General features: G+C 39.4%; 1 protein-coding gene across 50 annotated transcripts in view; it reads right to left on the bottom strand.

Annotated features, from left to right (window-relative positions):
• PXK (PX domain containing serine/threonine kinase like) overlaps positions 1–15,658 on the bottom strand; it is a 77,179-nt gene that overhangs the window by 48,141 nt on the left and 13,380 nt on the right. For 25 of the 50 annotated variants that reach the window (XM_069475948.1, XM_069475964.1, XM_069475965.1 and 22 more), the window contains exon 2: positions 1,105–1,155. The exons of the other annotated variants lie outside the window; for them this stretch is intronic. In XM_069475948.1, the coding sequence (XP_069332049.1) occupies positions 1,105–1,155 (51 nt within the window). The remainder of the gene's footprint in view (positions 1–1,104; positions 1,156–15,658) is intronic. 50 annotated transcript variants of the gene reach the window in all.

The raw sequence follows: 15,658 nt of genomic DNA, 5'->3' as shown, positions 1-15,658 counted from the left end.
AGCTTTGCTCTGTTGCCCTGGCTAAAGTGCAGTGGTGTCAGCATAACTCATTGCAACCTCAAACTCCTGGGCTAAAGTGATTCTTCTGCCTCAACCTCTCAAGTAGCTGGGACTACAGGCACACGCCACTGCACACAGCTTATTTTTCCATTTTTTTAAGTAAAGGGGGGGGTCTTGATCTTGCTTAGTCTGGTCTCGAACTCCTGAGCTCAAGTGATTCTCCCTCCTTGACCTCCTAGAGTGCTACAATTATAGGCGTGAGCCACCTCACCCAGCCGGGGACTGTTTCTAAAGGGTTAAGTGAATTAATGTGTTTGAATCAGTCCTGAATACTCAATAGAGGTTAAATATAATAATTATTCAAACAAAAAGCAGTTTGAAGTTTCAGTCAAAGAAAAGACCAAGTGTAGGCCACTGTGGTCAGAGACTGCTTAAGGTTTGAGCTGGGCTATGAAAGACAAGGTAAGATTTTTGGATGCGGGGAAGGGGTGAGAGGTGGTAATTATAATTACTAAGACAGGAAAGAAATGGCCCCTATATAGAATTTAGCCACCCTCTTCAAGTCAACTGGGATGGGAGGATCTCTAGATCTGTCCAGAAAGTTTTTTTTTTCTCTGAGGCCACCACTCAAGAAAACAAAGCCTGGGGCCCCAAGAAGGCCCTTCCTCAGAGAAAATGAGGGAGCTAGCACCAGAGTTGCCCATGAGTGGACTTAGGAGTCCATATAATGTAGGGTCCCAAACTGTACAATATTCAGGATGCTGTCTCACCTTTCTACCTGGTAGACTAATCATAGCAACAGGGGAGGAGGTTTGAATTTCTAGGAACAAAACAAGTAATTTGCATATACTGCTTGCTCTGGGTTGAGTTGGAGAACAAATTCCTAGATACTCTCCATGGTAACATCACACACAATTTAACCAAACTGGGAACAGAAAAGTCTGTTATAATATTTGTCTTAAAGCTCAATTTTAAAGGTTTATAGCTAAAAGAAATAGGATTTATATTTATTCATGTTCTGATTTTTCCAGATTTTTAGATGCCGCAAGTCAAGGTTTTAGTCACAAATTTAAACATTTTTCTAATTGATAAAAAAATGCTTACCTGCCAGCTGTTTTCTACAGAAATTCCTCTTTGCACCCGAATGATATATTCCTATAAAAAAAAGGAGAGGGGGAAGAGCCTCAGTTATAAAATCCCCAAATCAGGAAATCAAAAATAAGTAAAAATATCAGATAAAGCAGACTTCAGAGCAAAAAAAATTACTGGAGAGATTATATAAAACAAAAGGGTAATCTATCAGGAAGGCATAACAATCCTAAATATGCATGCATCAAACAATAGAGCTATAAAATATGTGAAGCAAAAACTGATAAAACTGCAAGAAGAAATAGACAAACCTACAATTATAATTGGAGACTCAGCAATTGATAGAACAACTAAACAGAAAACCAGTTAGGATATAGAACTCAGCAATAAATACCATCAACTAACAAGATTTAATTAGTGTTTATAGAGCATTCCATCCGATAATAGCAGAATTAGATGAAATAACACCTTTTTTTCAAGGACCATGCAATATAGACCAATATGGATCATATCCTGAGCCATAAGATAAATCTTAAAAAATTTAAAAGAATTGAAATCAGGGCCGGGCATGGTGGCTCATGCCTGTAATCCCAGCACTATGGGAGGATTGCTTGAGGCCAAGAGTTCCAGACTTGTCTGGACAACATAGCGAGACCTTGTCTCTACAAAAAATAAGAAAAATTAGCTGGGTGTGGTGGTGTGCACCTATAGTTCCAGCTACTCAGGAGGCTGAGGCAGAAGGATTGCTTAAGCCCAGGAGTTTGAGGCTGCTGTGAGCCATGATCACACCACTGCACTCCAGCCTGGGTGACAGAGCGAGACCCTCTCTCAGGAAAAAAAAAAAAAAAGAAGTCATACAAACTAGAAATTGATAAGAGAAAGATAACAAGAAAATCTCCACAAACAGTTGGAAACTAAACAACACACTTCTAAATGATTCATGGGTCAACAATGAAACCTCAAGGGAAACTTTAAAAAATATGTTGAACTGAAAGAAAATACAGCATATCAAAATTTGTGAGACACAGTAAAGTAGTGCAGAAAGGGAACCATAAGCACTAAATGCTTATACTAGAAAAGAGGAAAAGTACCAAATCAATAATCTAAGCTCTACCTCAAGAACCTAGAAAAAGAAGAGGAAAGCACGAAGATGATAATAAACTCAAAGTAAGCAGAAGAAAGGAAATAAAGAGCAGAAATCAATAAAATTGAAAACAGAGAAATAGAGAAAATCAATGAAATAAAACGCTTATTCTTTGAAAAGATCAATAAAATTGACAAACCGCTAGCAAAACTAACAAAGAAAGAAGAGGTAAGACACAGATTACTATTATTAGGAATCAAACAGGATACCACTACAGACTCTGTAGACACCAAAAGGATAAGGAAATGCTATGAACAAACCTACAGACGTAAATATGACAACTTAGATGAAATAGACCACTTCCTCAAAAAACTCTAAGTACTAGAATTCACCCAATATGAAACAGATTATTGGACAATCTTTATAACTATTAAGAAAATTAAATTTATAACTTAAAAAACTCCCCAAAAAGAAATATCCAGAGCCAATGGTTTCACTGGAGAATTCTACTAAGTGTTTAAAAAATTAATACCAATTCTACACAAATTCCTCCCCCCCCCAAAAAAAAAACAAACAGAAGGAACACTTCCTAATTCATTTGATGAAGTTAGTATTACCCCGATACCAAAACCAAAGACAGTACAAAAAAGGAGAACTATAGACCAATATCATTCATGATGATAGACTAAAAAATCTCTTCCAAAATATTAGCAAACAGAATTCGGCAATATATAACAAGAATTATACACCATGACCAAGGGGGCTTATTCCAGGGACACAAGGCTGGCTCACTATTTGGAAATTGATAGTGTAATACACCATATTAACAGGCTAAAGAAGAAAAATCACATGATTATATCAAATGATACAGAAAAAGCATTTAACAAAATTCAACACACTTTCATGATTAAAAACTTTCTGAAAAAGAGGAATAGAAGGCACTTCCTTAAGTTGATAAAAAGCTTCTACAAAAATCCTATATCTAATATACTTAATGGTATATTAGATACTTTCCTCTAAGATCAGGAACAAGGCAAGGATGTCCGCTCTCCTATTCGTATTCAACAAAATTTGGGAAAGTCTAGCCAATGCAATAAGGCTAGGAAAAGAAAGAAAAGCCATACAGATCAAAACGAATAAATAAAACTGTTTCTATTTGTAGATGTCATGATCGCCTGTGTAGAATATCCAAGGAATTTATAAAAATTAATACATAAGTTCAACAAAGTCCTACCATACAAGATAAGTCTACACATACTAATTGTGTACTTATATACTAGCAATGAACATATAAACACTGAAATTAAAAATATAATACCATTTCAAATTACTCAAAGAAAAGAGGAATACTTGGGTGTAAATCTAAAACACACATAAGACTTGTATGTTGAAAACTATAAAACACTGATGAAAGAAATCAAAGCTCTAAATAAATAGAGAGACATAAAGATGTAATTTATCCCCAAACTGATATATAGGTTTAACAAAAATCCTATCAAAATCCCAACAAGATTCTTTTCTAGATATAGACAAGATTATTCTAAATGGAAAGGCAAGGAACTAGAATAGCTAAAACAACTACAAAAAAAGAAAAAGAATAAAGTAAGAGGAATCAGTTTACCTGATTTCAAGACATTAGGTAAATACAATAATCAAGACTAAGTAGTATTAGTGGAGGCATAAAAATAAATTGCTGGAACAGAACAAAGAACCCAGAATAAACCCACATAAATATGCTCAATTAAATTTTGACAAAAGTACAATAGAGGAAGGACAGCCTTTTCAACAAATGGTGCCAAAGCAATTGGACACCCACAGCAATGAAGTGAACCTCAACCTAAGATTCACACCTAATATTAATACAAAAATTAACTTAAAATGAATCATGGACTTAGGAGTAAAATGTAAAACTATAAAACTTTTAGAAAAAAGAAGAAAAATCTTTGGGACCTAAGGTTAGGCAAGGTGTTCTTAGACTTGACAGCAAAATTACCATCCATGTAAGGGGAAATTGGACTCCATCAAAATTAAAAACTTTTGTTCTATGAAAACACAAACTCAACAGTAAAAAAAAAAAAAAATCCAACTAGAAAATGGGCAAATGCCAAGAACAGATATTTCACTGCAGAGGATATACAGATGGCAAATAAGCACATGAAAATATGTTCAACATTAACAGCCATCAGGGAAATGCAAATTAAGGCCACCATGAGATATCACTATACACCTGTCAGGATGGCTGAAAGAAAAAATTGTAATAACACCAAATGCTGGCTAGGATACAGAGAAACTGGATCACATATACACTGCTGCTGGGAATATAAAATGGTAGAGCCATTCCAGAATAGTTTGGATGTTTCTTAAAAAACTAAATATGCAACTACCATACAACCCAGCAACTATACTTCTGGGCATTTATTTCAAAGACATGAAAACAATGTTCACAAAAAAACTTGTACACAAATGTTCATAGCAGCTTTATTAGTAATAGCCCAAAAGTGGGCACAAGACAGATGTCCTCCAATAGAATAGGTGGTTAAATTATGCTATATCTGTACCATGGAATACTACTCAGCAAAGAACAAGAAATGAACAAGAATATATACAACTTGGATGAATCGCCTGAGAATTATGTGGAGTCAAGAAAAACAGTCTCAAAATGTTACATACTGTACAATTCTATTTATATAACATTCTTGAAGTGACAAAATTATAGAGATGGAGAACAGATTAGTGGTTGCCAGGATTAAGGCTAGGGTAGTGAGATGGGCGTGGGGGACAGGGGGTGAAGAGCATGTGGCTATAGAAGGGCAAACAAAGTAAGGGATGCTTGCATTGATGGATGTTTCACTATCAATGTCAATATCCTGGGTATGGTATTTTACTGCAGTTTTACAAGATGTTAACATTAAAGGAAATTGAGTAAAAGGTTTATGGGATCTCTGCAATATTTCTTACAACTGTATGTGAATTACCAATTATCTCAAATAAAAAGTTTCATTAAAAAATAAGCAAAATGCAGATTTTTCTTTTTTTTTTTTTTTTTTGAGACAAAGTCTCACTCTGTTGCCCAGGCTAGAGTGCCATGGCATCAGCATAGCTCACAGAAACCTCAAACTCCTGGGCTCAAGCAATCCTTCTGCCTCAGCCTTCTGAGTAGCTAGGACTACAGGCATGCGCCACCATGCCCGGCTAATTTTTCCTATATACTTTTAGTTGTCCAGCTAATTTCTTTCTATTTTTAGTAGAGATGGGGTCTCGTTCTTGCTCAGGCTGGTCTCGAACTCCTGAGTTCAAGGGATCCTCCCGCCTCAGCCTCCTAGAGTGCTAGGATTACAGGCCTGAGCCACTGCGTCTGGCCAAAATCCAGACATTTATAACTAGGTGTGGTAGCAGTCAGAAGACTAAGATCCATGATTTTTAGTGTTTATGTGTTATGCACATAGTAAGCTACCAAAGGCCATGATTAACAAAACAAGTAAAAAGATGTAGTAGATATGCACTGATGGCATTTCCCAAAGAAACCAGATCCAGTGATCCCCCAAACCTGCCTGATCATAAAAATCACCAGGCTGGGCAGGGGTAGGGTGGATGGTGTATTCAAAACACACATTCCCAGTACTTGCACCAGACCTGCTCAACCAGAATCTCTAGAACAGAAACCAAGGAATTAGAAGTTTCGATGGCCTACCCAGGTAACTCTTACTAATAAGTAAGCAAGAAACACAGACCTAGTCCAGCCTCCTGCTTATACATACAGGGAGTTACGATAAAGATATAAATTAAGTCATAAAAAATGTTAATGTTTTTTCCCCAAATGCTCAGACTTGTTTTACTAATGCTGAATGGTATGATTTAGGCATTACTCACAGTCACTATTCAACAAATGCTTATCAAGCAGTACTCAACAAATCCTTTCTACTGAATTAATTCCACTGATTTAAATAGGTTATTTAAAAATTAAAGCCAAATAAGCATGTTAACCTGGTAACTGAATTTTAAAATTGACCTTATTACCCTTCCATTCATTTCTGTTCTATTTATTTAGCAAAGGCTGATACAGTCCACATAAGCAGCAATTTCTGCCTCTTCTGGAATATGTTAAGGATGGTACATTCAACAATATCCACTCAATTATTACAAGTGAATCAACAATGTACCTGGCACCATGCTTAGCTGGTTTCATACGGGTTTATAAAACATTTCAAAACTGGTTTGTGTAGTTAGCAAATCTCTTCAGCATTATGCTAATGCAATTATTTCTGAATACATAAAGATAAAATGCTAAAAACATTGGTCTTACATTTGGGGATCAGTCCTTTAGCTTCGAAATGTTCTTCTCAGAATTGTTTACTGACAAATTTTCTGGGCTTTTACATTCCTACAGTAGAACTGTAAATTAGCACATATAAAGAAGTAATTCCAAAGAACTACACATAGACAGGTTTTTTTTGTTTTGTTTTTTTTTTTGAGACAGAGTCTCTCTCTGTTGCCCAGGCTAGAGTGAGTGCCGTGGCGTCAGCCTAGCTCACAGCAACCTCAAACTCCTGAGCTCAAGGGATCCTCCTGTCTCAGCCTCCCGAGTAGCTGGGACTACAGGCATGCGCCACCATGCCCGGCTAATTTTTTCTATATATAGTTTTAGCTGTCCATATAATTTCCTTCTATTTTAGTAGAGATGGGGTCTCGCTCTTGCTCAGGCTGGTCTCGAACTCCTGAGCTCAAATGATCCGCCCACCTCGGCCTCCCAGAGTGCTAGGATTACAGGCGTGAGCCACCACGCCCGGCCTAGACAGGTTTTTTTGACATCTAAAGTAGAAGAAAAATGTTAATCTCAAAAGTCAGTTTGAGCATCCATTGTTTCATTTATCAGAGAAATAATATTAATTTTAAAAATTCCAGCTCAATGTTGGGCACCTAGTAGGTGCTAAGTAACCATTTGCTGGCCTCCTTTAGATAAACTTACATAAAGTACATAAATTTTGGGCCAGGCGCGGTGACTCATGCTTTAATCCTAGCACTCTGGGATGCCGAGACTGGAAGAATTGCTTGAGGTCAGGAGTTCAAGACCAGCCTGAGCGAGAGCAAGACCCCCGTCTCTACTAAAAATAGAAAAATTACAGGTGGTGTGCACCTATAGTCCCAGCTACTTGGGAGGCTGGGGAAGGATGATCACTTGAGCCCAAGAGTTTGAGGTTGCAATGAGCTATGATGATGCCACTGTATTCTAGTGCCAGGGTGACAGAGTGAGACTCTGTCTAAAAAAAAAAAAGACGAGACTCCAGAGCAGAGAGTAGAATGGTAGTTCCCATAGGATGGGTGTGGGGTGGACCAGGAAAGAGGAGAGGTTGGTCAAAGGGTATAAAGTTTCAGTTGATAGGAGTGATTTAGTGATCTATTGTACAGCTTGGTGACTGTAGTTAACAATAATGTATTGTATATTTCAAAATGGCTAAAAGAATAGATTTTAAACATTCTTACCACAAAGAAATGATAAGTACATAAGGTTATGTTATTTAGCTTGCTTTGGTACAAAGTATTAATATTAATATATACAGCATTGTACCACATAACATTTCAATCAATGATGAACCACACATATGATGGTAGTCAGTAAGATTATAATGGATTATAATGAAAAATTCCTATCGCCTAGTGATAGCTGTCTTAAAATCGTATCGCAGCACATTACTCATGTGTTTGTGGTGACACTGGTGTAAACAAATTACTGAGTTAACAGTCATACCAAAGTACAGCATATGCAATTATGTATAGTACATAATACTTGCTAATGATAATAAATGACTATGTTACTGGTTTATGTATTTACTATATCATACTTTTCATAGTTATTTTAGAGTGTACTCCTCTTACTTATAAAAAAGTTACCTGTAAAACAACATCAGGCAGGTCCTTCGGGAGGTATCTAGAAGAAGGCATTGTCATCATAGGAGATGACAGCTTCGTGCATGTTATTGCCCCCATAGACCTTCCAGTGGGACAAGATGCAGCGGTAGGAGACGGTGATACTAATGATCCTGACCCTGTGTAGGCCGAGGCTAATGTGTGTCTTTGTGTCTTCGTTTAAACAAAAAAGTTTAAAAAGGAAAAAAAAAAATTAAAAATAGAAAAAAGCTTATAGAATAAGGACATAAAGAAATAAAATATTTTTGCATAAGTGCACAATGTGTTTATGTTTTATGCTATATTATTACAAGAGACAAAAAGTTTAAAAATTAAAAAGTTTATAAAGTAAAAAAATTTATAATAAGCTAAGGTTATTTTATTATTGAAGAAAGAAAAATATTTGTTAATAAATTTAGTGTAGCCTAAGTATATAGTGTTTATAAAGTCTATAGTAGTATACAGTCATGTCCTAGGCCTTCACATTCACTCACCACTACTGACTCACCCAGGGCAACTGTCAGTCCTACAAGCTCCATTCATGGTAAGTGCCCTATAGAGGTGTACCATTTTCTATCTTTTATAATGTATTTTTGCTGTACTTTTTCTATGTTTATATATGTTTAGATACACAAATACTTGACCATTGTGTTACAATTGCTGATAGTTTTCAGTACAATAATGTGCGGTACAGGTTTGTAGCCTAGGAGCAATAGGCTATACCATATAACCTAGGAGTGTAATAGGCTAGACCATCTAGGTTTGCGTAAGTACACTCTGTGATGTTCTCACAACAGTGAAATTGCCAATTTCTCAGGACCTATCCCTGTTGTTAAGCGACACATGGCTATATATATAACATCATATTATACCCCATAAATATATACAATTACTATTTGTTAATTAAAAATAAAATAAAATCTAATTTAATTTTAAAAAGGAAATCACAAAATTGACCAGACATCTTTGTTAAGGAACCAAATAAAACTACTAAAAAAAAAAAAAAAAAGACCAAAGCTCCAGTGCGGCCCCCAATCCCATCTGCCATGTGGTTACAGATAAGAAATAAAATGGGAAACAAGGTGAGGTGAATTAGCTCAGAAATATTTCTATTCCACTTCAGTGGGACCATCTGAATATTTTTTAGATTGTTTGATACCACCATCCAGCCTGACCAAAAAGAAATACTTTAACCTCAAATTTCCAATGCTATAAACTAAAAAAAAAAAAAAAAGTAGCACAGCTGTTTACTGCTTGCCACCAGGCTATTGCTCTTATTAAAGTAAAGAGAAGAGAGCCCTGGAGACCAATAGAAATCCAGCATTTGAAGTCAGGCCTCTACCTCCCAAGCTGGAGTCAGCAGCCCAGAATCCTCCAGTGAATCATTCCCATCTTTACCGCCCTCTCTGATGTGGAACAGAACCTACAGCATGTTTAAAAGAGAAGATAAACCACCAAGGCCCATCAGGCATGGAAGGGAGAGAGCTAAAAGCCCTGCAGGGCAGCCCTAAGTCAGATGAATCTGTGCCTGCCACCAAACCCTGCCATCTGCTGCCACTTCCCCAAAGGGTCCTATCCTTCCTGCTCCTCAACCTGACATTACACCCCCTATCTTGGCACGCCAGGGAGGCTGCTGTGGCAAGCCCTGGCCTGTGGGCATTCTGACAAGTCAGTGTGGTCTGGTGCTGAAGTTTTTCACGCTGGAAATGCACTAGGACCATGTGAGTTCTGACTTAACTGAAGGAAGAAAAGAGAGAATTCATGTAAAATGAGCACTGACCATGTGCAAGGAACTTTGCTGAGCCCCTAAGCCAACATTTCTCAATCAAGCTTCACAGCCACCCTAGAGGGTAGATCTCAGCTCAGCAAGCTTAAGTGAGCTGCCCAAGGTCGCACAGCTAAGAAGCAGCTGACTGGAAACTGGAATCTGAGTCCTGCTGACTCCCAAGACCGTTCGACCAGTCAGACATGGCTGGCAACCCCCAGACCTGGGGAAGCCCTGAGGCCAGGCTCTTTGTGCAGCCCCGAAAGACAGGGTCCTCACTAGTCCGTGGAACTTAGCTGGTTCACCCTAATGATGCAGACCTATTGACTCTTACTGCGGGGCGGCAGCTGTCATTTCTACAACTGTTGATTAACGCTCCCAACACAGACCATTTTCCAAGTAAGCATTCCCACAGGAAATTTATTTTCCTGAGTTTCTGAAAGGGTATTTAGGATTGCACTGCACAGTAGCTGGTACTTAAAGGTACTTTGGTTTAATGAAATTTTAGGAAAACTTATTTTGACTCTGCCTGACCTCAAATTACTTTAGTGAGGCTACAAACACAGCTTACTTCGAAAAAAAAGTGTTAAGGAGCTACAGCAAACCTTCAAACCAGCCTAATCCACATAATTCGCTCTCCCCTTTTGGCACAGCGATCAGATTTACCCTGAGACACAAAGGACAGAAAGCTATGGGCAGCTGTTCAGAGATGTTTTGCAGATACCTGTCAGTGTTCCCATCTCTCTAGGTCTCAACCCTGCTGCATTCTAGAATCCCATAGAGAGCTTAAAAAGAAAAGATACCTATGCTTGGGCCCTATCTTTTAGAGATTCTGAATTAATTTGTCTGGGCTGGGGCACAGGCATTAGTGGGTCTTAAAAGTTCCCCTGGTGATACCAGCATGCAGCCACGGGCAAGGATCAGTGTTCTAAAACCTCTTAAAGAAATCGGAAGCAGCTCCACACCACAAAAATAAAAACCTTTGCATGAGGGGAAGGAAACAGATGAAGCAACCACCCACCAAAGCTCATGGCATCCCCCACCCCTCACCCCATACCTCTCTGCCTCTTCTTAACGGCTCGGCTCTTCTGTCTTCTTGGGCATAGTTTGTACCTGCCTGAGCCCTGTAGTGGTGGCTCCATAGGCTCCACTCACACCATCCGCCAATGCTCTTTAAGGGAAGCAAGGAAGAATCATTGCCCTCACTTCACAGGGCAATGAGTCTCTGAAGCATAGACGCCTTGACTAGGAAGTGGGGCACCTGGGACGGGAGGCAGGCCTGTTTATGTCCAGTGTCCACCAGCCACAACATGCCTCTGGGTTCACTCCCAAATTCACTTCTCTCCTGGCACTTTCTCTTCATAGAAAGGCCTGAAAAGAATGCTGAAAATAAGTGACCTTGCTGGACATCCCCATGCTACTTCTCTGCTCTGGAACCTTCCATGGCTCCCACTGGCCATAGGATAAACCCAAACTCCTTAGCCAAGCTACTATGGTTTTCTACCACCTGACCAAACTGTCCTAACCCTTTCTTTCTATTCAAACCCTCCTCTACCCAGTTAGACTCTTTGTATTCTAAACACCCCTTACTTACTCCCCTTGCTTTGCTGTTGTAAAACCTAAGAAGCTCAGCTTTTTAATCATGTTATTGCTATTTTTGTCCCATGTCTGTCTGTGTTTGGGAGGGGGATCGCTCCAACCGGATTAAGTTTTTCAAGGGCTAGAATTACGCATTTTTTGTGTGCTCCAAATAGCACCTAGCAAAATGTTAGGCCAATAGTAGAAGCACAGCAAATATACTCATTGATGGGTATTTGTTGAGTGATTGCTGGCACCTGTGGGAAGGAGGCAGCCTGTGCACCTACAACTAGGTAAAGTTAAATAGCACTTTAAAGAAAATCCCCATGGGATCTCTTAAAGCTCAGACTTTTCATCCCTTTATAAGAATCAGTGTTCAAAATCACAGTGTTACACAGCACATCAGCTGCAGCTCACAGGCAGTTGTGAGTATCACACTAAAGGACAGTAAATTTCTAGGGGAAATTCTCATGGCAGATTCGGTTTGTAGGACTTCAGCTAAACTCACTAGCCACTTGTTTAGCTGTTTACAGTCCTTAATATTTCACTTAAAATTAATGATTACTCCTAGCTCTGCTAAATATTCATTATTTATTGTTCTTTCATCTGCAGATTTTCAGTGCCAGAACCTACCTTTGTTTTATTTCAATTGTCATGCAACCCAATAACAAGCAAATACTGCCTGAAAACAAATGAAAACATTAAGGGTTTTTTTAAAAGGCAACTGAAGAATCACCACTACCTTAACCTAAATTTTTGCAGGCGAGTGAAGCCAAATGCATCTCCTTTTCAACTAAGTGAAATAAATTTCATTTAAGAATCTGGGCCGGGCGCGGTGGCTCACGCCTGTAATCCTAGCACTCTGGGAGGCCGAGGCGGGTGGATCACTCAAGGTCAGGAGTTTGAGACCAGCCTGAGCAAGAGCGAGACCCCCGTCTCTACTGAAAAAAAAAAAAAATAGAAAGAAATTACCTGGCCAACTAAAATATATATATAGGAAAAATTAGCTGGGCATGGTGGTGCATGCCTGTAGTCCCAGCTGAGGCAGTAGGATTGCTTGAGCCCAGGAGTTTGAGGTTGCTGTGAGCTAGGCTGATGCCACGGCACTCACTCTAGCCCGGGCAACAGAGTGAGACTCTGTCTCAAAAAAAAAAAAAAAAGAATCTGACCGAATCATAGAATCGTGTGCTTTAACTTTATGCAAAACAAATTCCCCAGTCTCTATTCTGTGTTGACAGACAGCACAAGAAACACATCACACACACACTTTGATCCCTGCAGTGAGATGAAGGGCCACGATCCTGATCCTGCGTGCTTCTTCCTTCTCCAGGCCTTTTGAAGTCCACGCTCTCCTTGTGGGAGGGTCCTGCCTTGCCAGGAGAGCTGGTCTCCACACCAACTTCAAAGACAGCTGATGTTCCAGGTGGGAGAAATACTGCAAATAAACACTCCAAAATCCTATTGACTTCAAACATAACCACAGAATGGATACGGCATTTTAAATAGCCAGTTCCTGCAACATTCTATAAGTAAAACGATCCTTAAAGGATACCAAAGTAAATTGCATAATTTGCTAAAAGAGAAAGCCAGTAATTCCATCTTACGTTAAAGTAAAACAACAAAAAAGCCCTCAAAAATCTGAGGCTCAATTCAATAGTAACTAAAAACAAAATATAACCTCTTGTTCTACAATCCACACAACACCCTAAAACCGTAGAAACGGATGAAGTAAACATAACCTCACTTACCACATATTTAACTGGTTAGAAAAGACAATTAACCATACAAACTCTGATCAGGTTGGAAACAATGGTTTTTATGGGAGTTCTGGTATCTGAGTTAGTCAACTCCTCATCCCTCGTGCCCTTAGCTAGTACTGTGCTGAGTCCATGCTCAAGACTGAAATGCTCCCTCCTGGGGCCGTGTCTTCGCTACCTACCGGCCTTTCCCATTGCCTCACAGGCCGCCGGGGAGTCCTTCTGGGGCCTGGAGGAGGAGCTGGCCACTATGTAATGATCAGTCACAATGTGCCATCCCTCCTCCCTGCCACAGCCACAAGTCCCCAGGGGGAGAGGGCACAGGCTTTCCATTCACAGAGATCTGGATTCAAAGCCACCCGCCACTTACTGGCTTTGTGACCTAACTTCTCTGAGCCTCAGTTTATTCACTTTCACACCTTGCCAACAGGGCTACAGTGAATATTAAATGAGATAGTGAATATTAAATTATTAATAGGGAATATTAGATTTAGAGCAGCTGGCACAACAGCCAGCTTTATAACTGTCAGTTTTCTTCCCTGCTAGGAAAATATCAAACACAAAGTATCTGCAGGTGAATATATCAGGGCTTTAATCAGCAAGCACAGGAGACAGAAGCAGAACTATTAAGAGTACCAAAGGGAAAAACAAAAAGCAGCCATTCACTTTGAATATGAGAAACAAGTTTATCAGTCTCTGGTTTCTAAGAAAGAGTAACATTACTCCAGCCTCTATTGTGCCAGGTTCTATGCCCACTTTTGGCTACTTTTTTTCTGTTTTTCAGCTTCTCAATAAACATAAATTAATTTTACAATCAGGAAAAACAATTTTTAAAAAAGTTTCTCAGTTTGCTACACATGCAATTGAAAACATGCTACTTTAAAATAAGGAATCCTGAGCGGTAAGATAAGGATTGAGATCATCTGAGTTTAGATAAGAGCCCAGTGTGTTATCAATAATAAATGCAGTTGATCACTCTTTTTTCTTTGGCACTTTACTACTCATCAGCACTTTTACTATGCTGGGGAGACTGGGATAACAGAAGATGAAAGTAAAGTAAATGAACTCTTCTACTTGTATCAGGGTTGGTAAAACATTTGGTGGGAAAGGAGCTTGAAATGATGGGAGAAGTCAAGCTAGAGGAGTACGGACTTGGTTTAATAATGGTCACCATCACTAAGGAAAACAGAGTTGACTACACATAAATCTACCTCGCCTGAGAATGTCACTGTGTCATCCTGAGACACTAGCTCCAAATTCATAAACAAACATGTCCGTGACCGTGGTACACATGTCGTGCTGCCATACATTTCCCCGAAGCGGAAGGTAGTGATGCTATGCTTATGGAGCACTTACTCTCTGCCTTGTAGCTGTCAGCTTACAACATCTCCCAACAATGTTTGGAGGGAGGTGTCACTACCTCCCTTTTATGACAAGAACCCCAAGACTCAGAAAGGGTAGATGCCTTAAACGAGGGCACAGGGCTAGGAAGTGATGAGAATGGACTCTGCCCCAGGCCTGTGTGACCCAGGGGCACAGCCCTGTCTACATTCTATGGCCTTGGGCCATAGAATACTTTCCATCCCATAAGGTCTCATTCTGATGAACAGAGGTCAACTGGGCAGGCAGAACCAGTCTATCAGGTCAGGAGGAAGCTGAGAAAGTGAGCGGTAAGGACAAGAAGGTAGGCCTGGGTAATTAATATGAGTTAATATAGCAACAGAGCTCTCAGGACACCACCTGGTGAGTTGCCTAACTTTAATACCCTTGCATTTTGAAACCCACCTACAAGGACACAAACTGCTGGAGCTGAATGTAATCTGGGCATCACATAAGTTATGTACAAATAAGAAAACTGCTTCTTCTCCACAATGTTAAACAAGCCCCACCGTGAACATTAGGCGGGTTATATGAAGAAGCAGAAATAAGCATTTTTATAGGAACATGCCTCAAGTGGACATCAGGTTTATGGGGTACACAGCAATTTGAATGGCAATTAATTTCAGCTGTACAAAAATGGAACAGGGTCCTCGAAGAGGCTGTTTTGCTTCCACACCATGTTCCTTTTAAACTCCCCAAGGTACTAACAATGGTTACACATCAATAGGTTTCCTTCCTGTGCTTTATTCTGAAAAACCAGAGGTTCTGGGGCTCAGTGATCACGAAGTCCCGATGGTTACAGGGCTAGCAGGTCCTACCCTCTAGTTCAGTCTTTCTCAACCAGTTCAGCAGTCTGGAGAGAGCAGTGATCTAAGACTTAACATCCAATATGGCAGCCACCACGCACATGGGAGCTCTTGAAATGTGGCTAGCGTGACTAAGGGACTGAATTTTTTATTTTATTTAATATTATTAAATTAAAGTAGTCTAGTGGCTATAGTACTGGGCAGTGCAGTTACAGACTATTTGCAGGTATAAACATGAATATTTATGAAAATGAAAGCATATTAAACATAGTATGTTACAACTTGTTTTTTTCCC

Source organism: Eulemur rufifrons, chromosome 7, assembly GCF_041146395.1.
Source record: "Eulemur rufifrons isolate Redbay chromosome 7, OSU_ERuf_1, whole genome shotgun sequence".
Classification (NCBI taxonomy): Eukaryota; Metazoa; Chordata; class Mammalia; order Primates; family Lemuridae; genus Eulemur; species Eulemur rufifrons.
This window is presented reverse-complemented; position numbering and strand designations above follow the sequence as displayed.